This window comes from Microtus pennsylvanicus, chromosome 5 (genome assembly GCF_037038515.1).
Source record: "Microtus pennsylvanicus isolate mMicPen1 chromosome 5, mMicPen1.hap1, whole genome shotgun sequence".
Lineage (NCBI taxonomy): Eukaryota > Metazoa > Chordata > Mammalia > Rodentia > Cricetidae > Microtus > Microtus pennsylvanicus.
In genome coordinates this window covers 92,519,248-92,537,169 of record NC_134583.1, presented here as the reverse complement: position 1 = coordinate 92,537,169, position 17,922 = coordinate 92,519,248, and the positions used below count along the sequence as shown (strand labels likewise).

Here is a 17,922-nt window from a genome sequence, read left to right as displayed (position 1 = left end):
TGGAAGTTATTAATGTTTGGAAATGGGATCTGGGCTGTCAAGGTATCATGTCACTAGGGCTGAAGGCATAGAAAGGCAAGGAGAGCCCAGCAGCTATCTGTGAGGACAGCATATTAAAACTCCTTCTAAAGACCAAGGGAATAGCCTGGGTAAAAAGGGTCCTGTCACCCAGGATCCATGGTGCCAGGAGTGGGTGGGGGTGGTGGTGGTGGGGGGATGCTGAGGAAGTGATGGTCTATGAGAGTTGGTCCAGGGAGACAGACTGTGCTCTGGAACCCTGGGAAGGTTCCTGGCTGGAGGCTGCGGTGTGGTTGGGCCAGAGAGATTGCTGGTTCAGAACCTTCAAATGCCCAAGTTCCCAACTACAAACAAACCTGACCCATACTCTGTTCCCTTTGGAGATGAGGGCTGGTGGGATGAGGCCACTTGTACTCTGGCCTTGGAAAGGGCGTCTTCACACACAGACGCAAACCCACTCAGAGTGGCACGGTACATATGCAGGGAAGACACGGGCAGGCCTTAGTTACCAAGGCTCTGAGAAAATGGTACACATCCTGCTGCTCAGCAGTATGTGCACACACACACACACACACGTACGTGCACACACACACACACACACACGTACGTGCACACACAGACACGTGCACGCACACACACATGCACACACGTGCACGCACACACACGTGCGTGCGTGCACACACACACAGACACAGTCACCAGCTCATACAACCTTCTTCCTCTGCCTTCAAACACAGACAGGCAGGAACAGCCTAACTGGTCCTACAACAAGGCAACAAGGCACCCACCAGGCTGCAGGATATGCAGAACAGCCACTTCCATGGTCTCAGAAGACAGTGGTACTCAGCTTACGAAACCCAACTTCCTCCAGTACCTTGAAATTTTGAGGCAGATACAGTGGACCAAGGAACAACGGAGGGCAGCTAGCTTACACTCCTGCCCATAGCAGGGGACAGGTCACACTCATGCAGGGAACTGAACTTGTTGTTCTTCCCCAGTTCAATACCCCAGGGTGTAGCAGCTCACCCAAACACAAATTTGCCTTCTTGAAGGAGCCATGTTGGGTTCTCCCCATAGGTTCCTCACCAGACCTCAAACTCTTTCTAAACTCCCTGCCCTTCTCTTCCTACATGGGAGTGGGGTATGCAGCCTCTCCCTACTCAGGGCCTGTAACTCAGCTTTCAGCCTGCCCCTATGGTCCCTCCGTATATGCTGCCCCAATCATCCTATCCGGAACAGGGGTGGGGTATGGGCATGAGGGGTGGAGGGGTGCCTGATCCCTGCCTGCATTTGGGACATCTCTGGACCTCTATTGAGATCACTCCCTGTAGCCTTCTCAAGTCCTACTGCGCTACTGGGCAGGGTGGGAGGTGGGACTCAAGCTTGAAGGGCCCAGAGAGGGGGTCCTGCGGGAACAGCAGCGCTTGCCTCGCTGCAGTGTGCTAGCGGAACGGGTGGCTCTCAGCTCTCCCTCCCGGTGATGAATGTCCCTCCTGACAGTCTCGTTACTTATTGATAGCCTAATCCCGCTCGTTAATTCCCCAGCCCTCGTTAAAAATGAAAAGAAGCCGTTTGTGCTTGTACAAACCAGGAGAATCAGGATGGATATGCAGGCGGCTGAGGGGTGGGGCGGGGCGGGCGGCGCCTTCTCATTGGTCAGAAGGCTCTGCGGATTGGCCCCGCCCACTAGAGGGGCCGTGGGGCGGGAAAGGGGGGTGCGACGAGCGGGGCCTCAATTCTCAGTCTGCGCGTGTGTGTCTGCAGTTCTTTATGCGTGAGGTGAAGCATGGGAGCGCACCCGCCCGCTCGTGTAGTGCTCCACGAGTTTGTCCCCATGTGCATGCCTCCGGGTGCAAAAAGATGTATAGGACCAAGACCCAAGCAAAGGAAGTGGGCGAGTATGTACAAGTTTGTGGTGTGAAGTTCTGTGCACTTGTTCCTGGCTGGGGGCAGGCAGGTCCTCTGCTTAGGCACACCATAGAATTCACAAGCCAGCGACTGCAGGATGGCAGGGTACAGGGTCAGGCCCAGCCCCAAAGGGTCTCCCCATAAGAGCCTCACCAGTTTGCGCTGACACCAGTGGCACAGGCCGCAGAGGACGATAGTGACGCTAAGGCTGACGGTGATGATGGCAGAGACCAGCAGGACATCGCGGGTGGGCGCCCCTGAGGAGGATATGCACAGTCAGAGCATTATGGGCCAGAGCCACTCTCCATCCCAGAGTCGCTAGAACAAGCACCCCTCCCCCTCTTTTCTGGCACTTTCCACTACCAGCTCTGCTTTTTCTGCCTGAACCTGGGAAGTCCTGTCTGCTCAGTGCCTCAGCTTCTTCCTCAGTACACACTGCGTAGACACTCTGTCATTCTCTAAACATTACGCCTTTCAAAGGGAGAGGACTTGCTGATGCCCCATAGGTCCATCAATGGCTCTAGAGGAGACATTCTTCTGTGTGGCCTTCTTCTGCTTCCACATGCCACACTCAATTCTGAACAAGCAAACGGGCTCAAAGGCCATCTGCCTTCTGAGTACCTTCAGACTCTCTTAAGGGCTTGGCCAAGACTCAACAGAGACATGTGTAATCAAAGGGAATTGCTGGGATCTTCAGCCCACATTAACTCAACTTTGCTTGTGCTGGAAGCCCTCTCCTGTCAGCTTCGTCCTAAGCCCCTTGGCTTGCTTCCAGCCTTCTCATCCCTGTTGGCTCCAGCCTCCTCAGCATTATTTGTAAGGTTCCAGACGCTCACAAGAGCCACCTGAAGCTTCCATCTTAAGCATTCTGCGGTCTCATATTTTAAGGGTGGAGACCCACTGTGGGAGGAAAGCCCCAGGTTTCCGCACAGATTGTTTCTTAACTCTGTGGTGCTGGAGCAGTCATGTGAGCACTCAGTTTTCTCCTCTGGAAATGCAGATTTAACAGCCTCCCCTGTCTTCCTCACAGGGGGCTGTAAACATTAGCACAAAACAAATGTACAGGATGCAAAACCTGAACCAAAAATCACCATGTGGGAGAGTGAGAGGGGAAAAGGCAACAAGGAGCATTCATGAGCTCTGAATGTGTGTGCACTGGGATGTGTCCTAAATCAAGATGTGTGCACTGGGATGTGCCCTAAATCAAGGAGATGCAGTTTATTTACAGAGGAGCCTGCATGGGCCGCTCGGTGCCAGTGATTGTGGTAATTAAGAGTTGACGATATCTGTCTGGTCCTGGTTCCTGTGGTTTTAGCTTCTGCCTCTCCTCTCCTCCGGGTCTCTCCTGCATAGATGCCTCACGGAGGTGGTCATTCTCAGCTCTCAGGGCCCTCAGACTCCCTCCCACCACCGTGGCACCCCGAGGAGCTTATTTACTCTCTATTCTTTCTAAAACGCTGCTGTTCGGGCCAAACCAACTTCCTAGACCTCCCAGGAACCATCACCCTCACACAGCCTTCGCCAGCCCACCACCTGCCAGCCAATTGCTTGTTCCTATTTACAGGAAACCCCAGAGTCAATTCCTGTCAGCCGCATGTGCAGCGACCATGAGCTCTGATCTGGTCCTGCCCTATGGCCATGGGCAAGCCCTTGCTGTCTGGGACACCAGTATCAAACGTGTGGAAGAACATCAGGAAGGAAACCCTTCCTGATTCACAGGATGAGTCCAGAGTTCCGGGTATCTCGCCAAGAGGGACGACTTCCTCTCATGACAACCAACGAGACAAGGACTACGCTAGTGTCAACTTGCAGACAGGGTAACTGAGGCTTAAGGGGCTGTGAGATCATGTTCAGTCGCTCAGCAAGTGGATGAGAACTGAGGTCCAAGCCCAGGCAGTCTGTCTCATGGTCCATACTCTTTGCCTTAGATATTGGTTATTGGTGCTCAAAATGCACCCTTTGGAACACCTAGGGTTCTCTGGACTCTCTTGGGGGCTGCAGAGGTAGATTCCGAGTAGAGAAGGCTGAAGCCCCTCTACAGTCAATTCAGCATCATTTCCCTTGGCTTTACATCTCGGACTTTTGAAGAGAATTACATTTGAAGAAGGAGATGCTGAGCAAAGTCGAATCCCTCTGGAACGATGGCTCTAGGGTCTCCTGCAGTGTGGATGCTATTATCTTTCAAGGAGCTGACTCCTCCCCCACAAGATCCATCAGCCCCCTCAGCATCCTTCGCACAGCCCTTGAAGGCAGGGTGAAACAAATGCTTGCCATTACAAATTGCACTGATGTTGGGAATAAAAGTGACAAGATGTCCTTGGCTAGCATGCCCTCAAGTACTGTTACCATCAAGGGGCACAAGCGTGTTCTCGCCTGCCAGCCAGCAGGAACCATTCCTGAAGGATGGAGTGATCGTGTTCCCGGGCTTCAAGGGACCTTGAAGTCACAGAGTCAGGCCCCATGATGCATGATCCCCTCTGGACAGCCCTGGTGGTGACAGGGAGCTGTTCCTGCAGGAGACTGGTTCTCCTGCAGACACACCATTGAGGAGGCCGCTGTAGCTTGTGCCGAGTCCAATCTGTCTCCCTGTGACTCGCAGCCGCGGTCCTCAGCCTGCCCTCGGGCAGCTCTGCCACATGACAGGCCTCTGAATCCTTGCCGACAGTTCTCATGTCCCCTTCAAGTCTTCTCCAGGCAAAGCCGCCCCAGCTCTTCTATCCCTTCCTCAGATGACATGCATGGTTTCAAGTCCCCTTATCGTCAGCACATTAACATTTGAGGAAAGGAAACACTGCAGCCCTAGTCAGCCTTGGCCCAGGGCGGAGTTCCACGACCTCTCCTTGGGCAGAGGAGACATCCTGGGTCCCCAGGGGTGAGACACAGACAAGGGCAGACAGATGACATTGGGAGATCTGGGAGGCAGGGCAAACCAGGAGCTAAGCAGAACCAGCCTGCTGGGCCAATTGTAGTGGGTGTCCAGGAAGGGAGGGGTGAGCTCAGGCGTACTGCTGCCCCCTCTGCCTAGGCCTGTGTTGGGCATGTCCAGTCCTGCCCATACCACCCCCAAGCAAACCTCAAAGAAAGAAGAAGCAAAAAGGTGGCCCCTTTCTGAAGGGGGCCCAACTGCCAATACACAGAATGCTCTAGCAGGTCAGCTTTATGGAGCAGAGATCAGCTTCTTAGGTAACACGATCCCATCATGGAGGCCGGAACCTGGTATATAGTAGGTGCTCAATAAATACTTATTGGAAGAATGAATGAGAAAGACTCCCAGGCCTCTGGGAGGCTGCTATTTATTAAGCACCCACTGTGTACCACACTTCCGGGCCTGCTGATGCTTCACTGACTCCGGTATCCTTGGTGACACACAAAGACGTGCTCGGTAAATATTGTTTGAATGTTCAACGCTCGCATATGGTATCTCATTTGTCACCCAAACAAGATAGAAGGGAAGAGATGAGAGAGGCGCTAAGAACAGTCTCAGAGCCTTTCTCTTTCACACACATGCACACAGGCACACACAGACACACACACAGACACACACCCTGTTTATTCTTTCCCCCCATGCCAAATCTGCCCCACAAACCCTTGAGTTGTCAGGACCCTGATGAGAGCGCCTCCATGAAGCCTCCCATAATCTGGACAGTGAGAACTGAGGTCTTGTGCTTCAGCATTCCCATGGCCCTGTGCCTGTAACCATTTTTTAGGGGTGTAGTATTTACATGCTGCGGCTCTGGAACCGGACCTCTGGGCTCAGATTCTGGCTCAGACTCTTCTAAGCCATGTGATTTAATCCCTGCATGCCTTGGTTTCTCTACCTGTAAGCGAGGACTAATAATAGCACAGTTTTCCTTGGACCACTGGGAGACTAACAGGAATTAGCACATATAATGTGCTTAGCACAGTGCCTGACACAGAGTAAGCAATAAACGCTGGCCATTATCATAGCATTACCGCACTGTGCCCTGGACCAGAGATATCTGGGGCAGGGAGCTGGGCTCTCTGAGAACTGAATGAAACATTGAACTGGTTCACCCTCATTTCTCCCTAGGACAAGCAGAGGCCAAGCGTCCCATTTTATTGGGTTCTGTGCATGCTTATCCACCCCCTGCCCCAGGAAGTGCCCCTCTAGAAGCTTAACTGTGGCAGGCATCAGTGAGTGCTCCGTGAACAGAGGGGGAAGGGCTGGCTGTGGGGTAGGGGCAGCAGCTGGAAGCCAGGCTGGGCCTCAGGTGTCAACTGTAGAGACCTGGTGCAGGTTGGTAAGGCTTTGCTTCCACTGCCTCTCATCTCCTCAGCAAGCCATGATTTATGGATGAACAGAATCAAACAGGACCGCGGGCTGCTGGATGCCCTGGGGAAGCTGCTTGAGAAGCAATGGACTTCTGAAGGCAAGCTCACTGGCTGCCTGGTAGGGGGAGGGTAGGTATATGCACAAAGAACACAGATACATGCACCGCAGCCCTCTCACGTACACGCAACATGGAGACTCATCCCTAACACAGATATTCACATACACACACAGACACACAGACACACAGACACACAGACACACACACACACACACACACACACGCATGCCCAGGGTCAGGGCTATGGGCAGATGTCCAGTCCACTCTATCACTCAGAAGGCCTGTGCTTCCAGACACTTCCTCTGGCTTGGAACTCTCGCTCCTGAGTGGGATGTCACTTGTCCACTCACAGATTGCCTCCTCTTTCCTTTCCGGGTGGAGCACAGTAGGCGTCTTGTGAGCCCGTGACCTGGGTTCAAGCACCAGCCCCATCAATGGCCACCTGTGTAACCCAAGCAAGGCCCAGGGTGGGTCTCAGTGCTCTCCCTTCCAGTTGACAACTCCTGGTGTTGTGCTGTCAGGACTAAATGACAGCCAACACCATTGGGGACGCCTCGTGTGGCAGATACCACACCAGGCAGTCTCTGCGTATCATCTCTAGGACCTTGGGCTATTCGGATTCCCCACTGATGGGGGAAGAAGCAGAGGTCCGGAGAGCCAAAGGCCCTTGAGCCTGTGCTTTCAATCATGCTACAGTGGCCTCCCTCTGGGGGGAAGGAGGTCACAAGACAAGCTCTACGGCATGGCCTAGCCACACCCACTTCACTCATTCCCACAAGCCCCTGGGCCAGTCATTTCATGCTTAGGAGGCTTTGCATGATGTCTTAGTTAGGTTTCTTTTTTTTTTTTTTCCGAGACAGGGTTTCTCTGTAGCTTTGGAGCCTGTCCTGGAACTAGCTCTTGTAGACCAGGCTGGTCTCGAACTCACAGAGATCCGCCTGCCCCTGCCTCCCAAGTGCTGGGATTAAAGGCGTGCGCCACCACCGCCCGGCCACTTCAGTTAGGTTTCTATTGCGGTGATAAAGACAATGACCAAAAGTAACTTGGGGAGGAAACGGTTTATTTCATTTTACACTTTCAGGTACTACTCCATTAGTGAGAGAAGTCAGGGCAGGAAACTGGAGGCAGAAACTGAAGCATAAGCCTCGGAGGAATGCCGCTTACAGGCTTACCCCTTCTGGCTTGCTCAGTTTGCTTTCTTATACACCAAGGACCATCTGCCCAGGAGTGGTACCACCCACAGTGGACTGGGCCCTCACATGTCAATCATTAATCAAGAAAATGCTCTATTGACTTGCCTACAGGCAATCTGGATGGAAGCATTTTCTCAAGTAAGATTACTTCTTCCTAGATATGTCTAGCTTTGTGTCAGGTTGACTGGATGGCTGTTCCTTACAGCCTTTTCTTCAAGGTACTTGACCAAATATGGTCTTTACTGCCTTCCTATGTACTGAAACTATGACAGGTCACCATTTGGGATTCATAATTAGCTTTCTATATCCCTCCACGCTGGAGTACCTGGAGGATTGAGACCCCGGAGCCATAATCTCTGCAGTCAAACATTCATAGAGAGGCTGCGGAGATAATTGCTAACTAAATGCATGAAATCACCCAGTTCCAGAAAACCCACTTCCTTCAGGAAGCCTTCCCCAAGGACACAGCAGTGTCTTCATCCTCCAAGCTTGAACTAACTGACCTTCTGTCCCATTCTATTTTCTTGGGCATAGATCAGTTCCCTCAACCGAAGCCATGGGGTAAAATCCAGATCATACTAGAGGGGGGCCACTGGGCCCACCAGAAATCTATACACAGGCTTGTCCTCCCAAATTCACTCATATTTGTACTCATAGATGGTGACATGGATACTGCCTGTGCCTACTACTTCCCATCAGTCTCAGCCTGGACTGTCCCCTTTCCTGGAGGCCCCTTCTGGCATCTTCAGCTTGTACGCTATTGATCTGCTTACCAAATACTCTTAGCCATAGTCATCGATAGCACCAAGTTGGGTTCATACCCTTCAGCACTTCTTTGAAAGCAAATCTCTTTTTGGGGGATATGGGGGACGGTAACACAGTGTCTCATTTTGTAGTCCTGGCTGTACTAGAACTCAATATGTAGACCAAGCTGCCCTCGAACTCACAGAGGTTGCCTGCTTCTGCCTCTTGAGTGCTGGGACTAAAGGTGTGAGCCACTGCACTCAAAGGAAAGTAGTCTCTTAGCTCATTTGACAGTGAAGGAAACTGAGGGCCAGAAGGATTCAGAACCTGCCCAGGAGCATACAGCAAGAGAGAGGTAAAAGCAGGATGGGATTTGGGGTCTTCAGGACCTATGTCCCTTGGCTGTCCTCTGTTCTCCTCTAGGGGTTCTGTGCCTTAAATCCCTCAGTGGCTAGAGGGAAAAGAGACTGAGTGAACACCAGATAAAGAACTCAGTGAAAGGGCTTGTCCTAGCTAGTTTCCCCCTTTCTTTTCTTTTTTCCTTTTCTTCCTTTCTTCCTTCTTCCTTCCTTCCTTCCTTCCTTCCTTCCTTCCCTCCCTCCCTCCTTCCTTCCTTCCTTCCTTTCTCTCTTTCTTTTTGTCAACTCGACACAGCTAGAATCATTTAAGAAGAGGGAACCTCCATGAAGAGCAAGCCAGTAAGCCATGTCCCTCCATGGCTTCTGCCCCCCAGGTTCTTGCTTGAGTTCCTGCCGTGACTTCTTTCAATGATGAATTGTGATACAGAACTGTCAGATAAAATAACCCCTTTTCCCCTCAAGTTGCTCTTGGTCACATGGGGCTTTTTTTTTTTTTTTTTATCACAGCAATAGAAACCCTAACTAAGACAGGGTTCTTTTTCAAGAACTGCCCGGAAGGAGCCAGAGCTGAGTTTCCCCAGTGTTTCAGACACTCCTCTGGCATATGTTGCCTAGGGATCATCCCTCAGATGCTAGCCTGATAAAGCACCCTCAATTGATAGAGGCTCAGACTGCTTAAGAGTCCCAGGAGAAGCTGGGGGCCAGGTGCTGGAGCTGAACTAGCTGGGAGTGGAAAGAATAGAGAGTAGTCTGAGGAGGTGCAGGGGTTCCATTATTGTACTGATTAGGGCACAGCCACTATTCTACACACACACACACACACATGCACACACCCCACACACACATGCACACACACACACACACATACGAGAGAGAGAGAGAGAGAGAGAGAGAGAGAGAGACAGACAGAGGGAGGGAGGGAGAAAGAGAGAGAGAGGGAGACAGAGAGAAAAAGGAGTATTGTTGTTGGGGGTGGTTGGGTCTATGTCTGCCAGCACCTTCCCATACTGAGCCTTCCTCCTCCCACCTGATTTTGCACTGTACTGAGCTTCCCTCAGCCCTCAGGATGACGTTCAAGGTGGAAAGCAGTGAGAGCTGGCGTCACGGCTTTCCATAGGAAGCCCCCCTCCAAATGCATGCCGAGCATATGGAAATTGGGGTGGCATTTACAAGTGGACAGAACCTACCCGCCTAAGGTAGGTAATGTGGGCATGGGAAAGGTACATTTGTGTGCTTGCGTCACCTCCATTCTTTCCCCAGCCCAGGACACATCAGAAAGCCAGGAAGTGGTGAGAAGGAAAGGCAGAAGCCCTGAGCCAAGCCCTGGAGCCCGTGCAGACAAAGCTCCGCTGCTTGGCATTCAGTAGAATTTTCTGTCCTCTCTTCACTCTGAAACTCCTCCTTCCAGGCCACCCACCTTGGAGCCTGGCAGCTCTCTTTTTACAAGAGAAAGAGAAAAGGAGATAGGTGGGAGAAGAGAAAAGGAAAAAGGAGGGGAGAGAGCCCAGCATGCCTTTCAAAGGCAAGCCGGGTCTTGGCCCTCTCCCATGCCCTCTGGATATTGTCTCTGAATGTCCTTCAGAAAGCAGTGGAGGAATCCGCAATACCTTGGGCCTCACCTGGGGCGAGAACAAGAGGAGGCCCGAGGGGAAGTGTTTTGGAAAGTTACAAATAGCTGAAAATAGGGGCTTAACACAAGCAAGCTTCCTCAACCTTGACTGTAATAAAAACAGATAGTGTGTGAGCGAGCCAGGGAGTGCATGCTGGCAGGGGCCGCAGAGGCCGGCTGCATGCAGACAGTTTAGAATTCAGAGGCGATGCCAAGTGAGTAAACAGCGAATGAAGGCTTATCCGGATGGGCCAGAAGCCGGTCCAGCAAGAACTGGATAGGGACATGTCAGGATCCACAAGCACTCCAACTCCTCATCAGAAGGTGAGGCCTGGCAAGCTCCAGGGTCTTATCCACACCTCCCCTATTTCTGCTCTCTTCCAGCAGAAATCACCATGGCCTAGGGAATCATGGCTCACATTTGTACTGCAAGGAACAGTTTGTGAAGTGCTGGACAGTTTACCGAAGGTTTTACATCCACTATCACACTTAATGGAGGACACGAGGGCATCTTCTGTCCAGTCACCTCCTCCCCACACCACAGTCATCCTCCCCTCCCACAATTCCTGGCCTGGAATTGCTTTGAGTGCCGGCCTTCAGCCTCAAAAGGAAGGGAGACAGGCTATCTGTAGACGACAGAGATCTGCCGAGGCCAGAAGCCGTCAGGATCAAAGCCGTTTGGGATGGACAGGTTCAAGTGTCAGCTCCATGCAGGGTATCTGGCCAAGTTATCCAGGAACCTGCTGCTCTCCCTGCCCACCTTGTTCCCAAAGCTGATGAGCTGCCTGGGTAGCCATGAAAATGATCACATCCATCAGAGCAGCAGGGACCCAAGGAAGGAGGAGCTCACAGGAAGAACCTCTCCGGCAGGAGCGTGGAGCGGGGGCAGGATCAGGGATGTGTGATGATTAAGTACAAGCCTTGACCACTAGTTACTCCTATGAATAATGCATTGTTGTGCCTTGGCCTAAATCAGCATCTTATTGTTATTAATAATACACGGCAGCACAGAGGCTGGAGTTGGAACTCTGTGCTGTATCTCATTGGAGGATCTCAGAGCACCACGCAGTTCCTCATACTGATGACTCAACACCACCTCCCCAGGCTACAGGCTTCCTTATGGGCCAGGAAGGGCACCTGTCCTTCTCTGACTTCCTCCCACCTGAGGCTTGGAGTCACAAAGGCCACATGAGTGAGGACTCATCCATCCTGGATCTCAAGTACTCATCCAGGGTTCTGGGGGGGGGGGAAGGGCACTTAATCTTCGCCAGCTCAAGGGCTCTTGACGATGCAAGATTATGTGAAGCAGCTTCCGGAGATGTTTAAGAAGGTAAGAGGTAACTAGAGAGGGCCTCCAGATATGGGCAAGGAGGATGGAGAGACACTGGTAGGGATCTGAATCCAGCTCTGCCACTCATCAGTTGTGTGACCTTGGACTATTCACTCCGCTCTCTGTTTTCAGCCTTGTCGCTAGAATTTAGGGTGTCCCTCCTGTGCCTGCTAGTTCACTATGTCTCTGTCACAGGGTTAGATCTGAGCCACTGAGCGCTGCAGGTGCTGCCCGTGGTCCTGAAACAGATGTAGGACCGGCCATCCCTGTCCTTGGTGCTGAACAGTCCTCGGTCCCAGAACTGTGATCTTCTCATTGTTCCTCTAGAAAAAGACTCGAGACTGAAACCTTCTTGCAATTACAGAGCAGTAGCTCTACCTTCCTCTGCCGGTCCCTCCCTGACCAAGCCCCAGCTGAAGCCACCAGAAGACTCCAGAGCTCCTTTTCTTTAGATGGCGAGGCCCCAGGAAGTCATAAGTCTCTCGTCAAAAGTAAATACCACACCCTCTTCCCTCTAGGCAGTCTGCCACACTGCCTCCTGGTGGCAGTCTTGGAACTGCACCCAGAGCAGGAGCACAGAAGGTCCCCAGTGGTGGTGCAGGGTGCGCCGGGAAGGAGCGGCAGAAGGCCTGGCCCCCGCCGCCCCCTCACTGCTCCTAGGGCAATCTGGCACTCTGAGCTTGCATCGTTGCCCAACACATGCACGCTCCAACTCGTCCGTCCTTGTCCTAGCCTGGTTGGGCGCCTTGCTACTCGGGTCACAGTGCAGACTGAACACAGATGACCAGAATGAACCAATCAAAACTTGCCGATTCCTTCTCCAGGTGGTGGGCGGTGTAGACTTGACAAACATCAACCCTCTCCTCTCATTGCTAGGCCAGAAAACTCCTATAATTTGCTTCCCTCAGGGCAGAGCCTCCATCCCCCTCAGTCACCTAAAAGAGGACCTCCTCACAGCCCTTCCCTAGAAAAAAGTGAGCAGCTTGGGGAGGAGGCCATACCCATGAGACACTCCTATTCTACAGGTGGGAAGTTCTTAAAGAAGCAGTTGCGCTTGGTGATGCTACAGATCTATGCTAGCCAGGCTGGCTGAAGAAACTCCCCCTAGTCACCCAAAACTAAAAGCAGGAATAAGGGGGCTGGCAACAGGGCTCAGCTGGTATATATGAGTATACATATGGCACACATATATTTATATCTGGTATATATATGCACCAGGTCCTAGGCTGCTGGGAACGATGGTGCACACCTGTAATTCTGTATTCAGGACATAGAGGCAGGCGGGACTCCTGAAACCCTACCTCAGCCAAAAGAACAAAAGCAAAGCAGATGAAGTCACCAGAGACAATACTGAACCCCAGATTCTCTGACTTCGTGGAAGGAGTGACACTAATTTCCTTTAATTGCAGTACAGCCGTCTAGTACCATTGGCTGAGCACTTGTTACACGGTGAGCGCCATGCTAAGAGCTCTACAAACATCAGCCCTGCAAACACCCACCGGAGGGAGTGTCACAGTCAGCCCCTTACACATGGAGAACGTGGGGACCAGACGACAAGAGTGAGCCCTCCGAGGGGTGCAGCTGGTTAACATGAAGGCTGGCATGGGAAACCAACTGCATGGGAAGTCTTTGCACCCTTAAACTTCAGCTCTCTTCCATCGTTCCAGAGGCCTCCCCCTCCCTCAGGTACCAGCAAGACCATTTTCTCCCTCCATACCCTCACCTCTCAGCTGAGAGTCACGTGGATGAGACAGTAGCCATGCACTCAGCAGTGTGTGTAGCCTATGTGTTATCATAGCCACTGACTGAAACTCATGACACTGAGGGCTGAGGGCAGGCAGGGACGGCCTGGTTCTCACCTCACAAGAGTCCACACTAAGGCTCAGAGGAATAAATGGCTTGCTCTAAGTCACATTTTGAGTCAGAACTCAGTTGAAGGAGGTGGGCCTGCCAGCGCAGTACTTATTTCTCACTTGCTCAAGGCTGAGTGCTGGGTCCTCAGGGCTGGAAAAATCCTCAGGGCTAGGAGGCTTTCTGAGGCCCTGACCCAGGCTCCCTCCCCTCTCCTCTTCCTGCTCCCCAGAGACCACCAGCTGGCTCAGCTTTAAGTTGAAGTCTTGGAGTCTCATTCTAAATGTTTTTTTTTTCTTCCAGGCAATTACCTCCTGCTAATTAGGAAGCAAGGCTGCCAGTCCCAGGGCCCTGGACTGACCCCTTTCTCCACCCACAGGGATGAGGGTATGTGGAGGCATTGAGTGCCAGTACTAGTCACAAACACTTCCTGGGTCGGAGGATCGAGGAGTTTCAAGGACATGAAGAAGGGAAGTGAAGATGCTCAGAGGTGAGGGGAGAGTGAATGGGAGTGAGCCAGGAGCCCAAGATTTAGAAGCAGCCTAGACACACTCATGTAGAATAATAGAGACCTGGGCAGCAGAAGGGGCCAGAATACCTGGCATAACATAGATATGAGGAAGTTGGGAAGGAAAGAATGAAGGAAAGAGTCTAAGGAACTGACGCAGAGATAGACAGATCTCCGTTCTTCAGAGAGGAGAAAGAAGGTACCCTATAAAACGGCCAAGATTACAAAAGAGAATGGCAAAGAGGGAGATACTAGGAGACTCCAAGAGGGAGAAGGAGACAGGAAGGACAGGGAGGAAGGAGGAATCACTGGAAGAAACCCCAGGGAGGAGTGGAGAATGAGGGAGAATGACTTGGAGTAGCAGCTCCCAGAGCCCCAAGAAGGGTTATTTCTACATTGTTGTCCTTGAGCCTCCCCAATGTCAGTACCCAGCCAGCCGGGCCTGCGTGCCTTCTTCCTACACAGCCACAGGTGTGGGCAGGCACGATGATCACCCACAGGCTAGCTCATGCCCCAGATGTTCCACATTCTGGGGACAGCCAGCTGAGTTTCCTCCAAGCCAACCTGTAACCCCTTCCTGTGGGCTGAGCCAGGGGACCCTCCAGGGTCACAGTAACATGACTGGAGCGCGTGGGGATGCAGGCTGCAGACTCTCCGAGTCTCAGCAGGAGGAATAATAACACATTAGGAAGTAGTGATTGGCCAAGGTCACACAGCAAGTGGGTGAGGAAGCCAGACAGAGGACTCTAGGACTCAGTCCCAGTGGGGGGTCCCATTCTCTGCTGAGCAGCAACAGCAGATGAACGTGAAGCCGGGCCTTCAGCAAGTCAGACCTTGATGTGGTGGTGTATCACATGGAAAGAAGCAAGCGTGGCCAGGGCTTGAAAGTGAGGCTAAAGAGGGAGGGGGCTGGGTAGGAGGGCTCTGCGAAGGCGATGATGGCAGCTAACACTATGGAGTAGTTACTAGGCACAGCGTGTCACTTGCTTAACACATGATGTGTGGGATCCCATTTGATCCCCATGACAACCCTATCACCCTATTCTAGTGAAGAAACTGAGATTCCGAAGAGCTAACCAGGGAAATGATTCTAACCTGGTGGCTAGCCAGCCACTGTCCAGAAGACCCCTCCACTATGGCATTCATTATCTGAGTTCCCAGCTCTGATCATTTAGGCCCCAAATGCCAATGGGGAGAAGAATCATGAGGCCCCACATTCAATAAGTCCCATTTCTAGGCACTGTAGCCTAGGTTCTAGTCTTGGCTCAGCCACTCACTGTGTGACTTCAGGAAGGTCATTTGCCTTCTCTGGGGCTTGGTGCTCTCAACTCAACACCTACGAGTAGGGGCCAGATAACAATGATGGCTCCTGTGCGTGGTGCTGACCTGCTGATAGACACAGTTCCAGGTGGCTTACACACCAAGATCCCCAGAGGCAGCACCTGCTATCTCCCTTTCATGCACAGAAACGGAAGCACTTCAAGGTTAAGTTGCCGAAGGTCACAATGTGAATCAGTACACAACAGAACCCATCACCTGTGAGTCTACCTGTGCAGATGTGTGTGTGCCAGTGCATCATTTGTGTGTGTGTCTGTGCACACGTGTGTGCATGTGTGCCTATGCTTGTGGAGGCCAGAGGACGACCACGGATGTTGTTCCTCAGGAGCTGTCCATCCTGGTTATTTTTTAAACATCTTTATTATTTACTTTGTTTGGAGAACATGCAGGTGCCATAGCATGCATGTGGAGGTCAGAGGACAGCTTGCAGCAGCTTTTCTTTCTTGCCACTATGTAGGTGCCAGGGTTGAACACATGATTAGGCTTGGTGGCAGGTGCTTCCCCCATGGAGGATGGAGCCACCAGATATACCTTGTTTTGTTCTCTCTCTCTCTCTCTCTCTCTCTCTCTCTCTCTCTCTCTCTCTCTCTTTCTTTCTTTCTTTCTGATACAGGACCTCTCCCTGGCCTAGAGCTCACCAAGATAGCTGGGCTGGCAAGTTCAGGAATCCTCCTGTCTCTTCCTCCCCAGTGCTAAGAATACAAGGGTGTGCCACTGTGTGAGGATTTTGTTTTTAAATGTGTATTTTGGGGATTGAACTCAGGTCCTTGTGCTTTCAAGGCAAGCACTTTACCAACTGAGCCATCTCCCAACAGTCTGCCTGCCACCCTGTACTCTCTTGGTCAATTCCTGCATGTGGCTTATCATTCTTTACCCGTTCATCTGTTCTTAATCAGTATCTGCTGGGTAGAGCCATGCTGGGTCACTCATGCCCACAAGCATTTCAGCACCAAGAAGAGGCCAACTCTGGTATGTGCTTATGTGTGTACACACACACACACACACACACACACACATGCCTCTGGACTCTGGTGTGTGGAGACCTGTGCCATGCTTCAGCAGAGGAGCACAGCCACGTGGTAGTGACGTGGGCCACCACACCCTCTCTCCTCTGCTTCCCTCTAGTGCCTGGGTGGCTGGGACGTCACATCACACACCAGCCGGCACCCTCATCCCCGCTGCCTTCCTTCCCTCACGCCTCTCCTCTAACAGAAGCAGGCACCTTCTCCAGGAAGGAAGCAGGCTCAGGCAGAGCCTGGCTCCCACGGCCTGAAGATGCCACCCAACTTGGGGGTGGAGAGGGAGAAAGAAGCATCAGTGTGAGGCTCTGGGGGGCTTAGGGTCTATGGTTCCTACCAAAGACCAAGTCTTCCTTCAGTCTGGCTGTCATAACTCTGCTCTCACAACCTTAAGGATGCCAGCCCCCCTTAGCCATTTCCAAAAATGAGACAGATGGGGGCCATGGGAACAGAGGGTCTAGCCCTCACTCCCAAGCAGGGTGATGGTACCACCAGGGCTCCTCTGGCTGAGTTTTAGCTGCACTCCTCCACCCCATCCCTGGTCCCTACGCTCTCCTCCCCCTGCCCAAACATCTCAGAGTTCTGGGTATTTTTAGGCCTCAGCTGACAGGCTGTGAAATCGCTCCCTTCGCACCTCCCCAACCAGGCGGGGGCTGGAGAGGGAGGAATGAGGTTGGGGAGGGCCACATAGACAATTTATTGGGCTCCTCCCAGGCTGGCAGGTGCCAAGTAGTGAGTGAGGGGCTCCTCCCCTTTTCCCCAGATCTTCTGGCAAGACAATCCCTCCACTTTGCTTGGAGAAGAATGAAAACAGGGTAGAAAGGAACCTCTACTCCATTCAGGGACTGGAGAATAAAGGGTTTCTAAGGGACAGCCCTAAGCACTAACAAAGGTGCTGGGGACATCCTCTGAGTCTGAATATGCAGCCAAACAGAGTCTAAGCAATGCCTTCTGAGAAATGGGCTGAGAGACGGACTGGCTGGGATCCTAGTAGGATAAGGGAAGTGCTAGGCAGCATAGCTTAGTGGTTACCACTCAGCCTATGGACTAAGAATCACTCAAATTCTTTATCCTAATTTGTGGAATAATCCAGCCAAGACTCTTTAGCTCTCTGGTCCTCAGTTTCCTCACCTATATAACCTAGAAAACAAGGGCATACAGATGCGTGCCCGTGCACACACGCCCACACTCACACTCACACACACACACACACACACACACACACACACACACACACACACACACTCATATGCATGCATGGGCACACAGACGCAAATGGCAACATGTATACGTGTGCTGCCCGCCCCTTAGTGTAAAGCTGTTTGCCCTGGGATGACTGCTCCCAAGGGAAAGAGGAAGATATATCCAGATCCTGCTGGAAATGGGCCCCTGTACCAGGGACCATGGGCACGTGGAGGTGGTGGGAGGGTGGGGGGACTTGCCTAGTTGTCATGGAGACAGCTTAGCTCTGTTGAGACTCTGGAGCCCAGACTTGACAACGTGAGTGTAAGTGCTGTGGTTCCTGCTATGGCCTCTCCCTGGCCCAAAGTGAAAAGTGGGGTGTAGAAGTAATCAATGGCGGAATCACCTATGTCCCTGCACCCTGGAACAGCTCACCTCCGAGGGGCCTTTTCTAATGACCCCAGTGCTAGAGAGCCCTCTCAGAGTCTCTACTCCTACCCATCCACACTGA

General features: G+C 52.2%; 1 protein-coding gene across 8 annotated transcripts in view; it reads right to left on the bottom strand.

Moving 5' to 3' along the window:
* Syt7 (synaptotagmin 7) overlaps positions 1-17,922 on the bottom strand; it is a 60,667-nt gene that overhangs the window by 34,891 nt on the left and 7,854 nt on the right. For all 8 annotated transcript variants that reach the window (XM_075973475.1, XM_075973476.1, XM_075973480.1 and 5 more), the window contains exon 2: positions 2,080-2,183. In XM_075973475.1, coding sequence (XP_075829590.1) covers positions 2,080-2,183 — 104 coding nt within the window. The remainder of the gene's footprint in view (positions 1-2,079; positions 2,184-17,922) is intronic.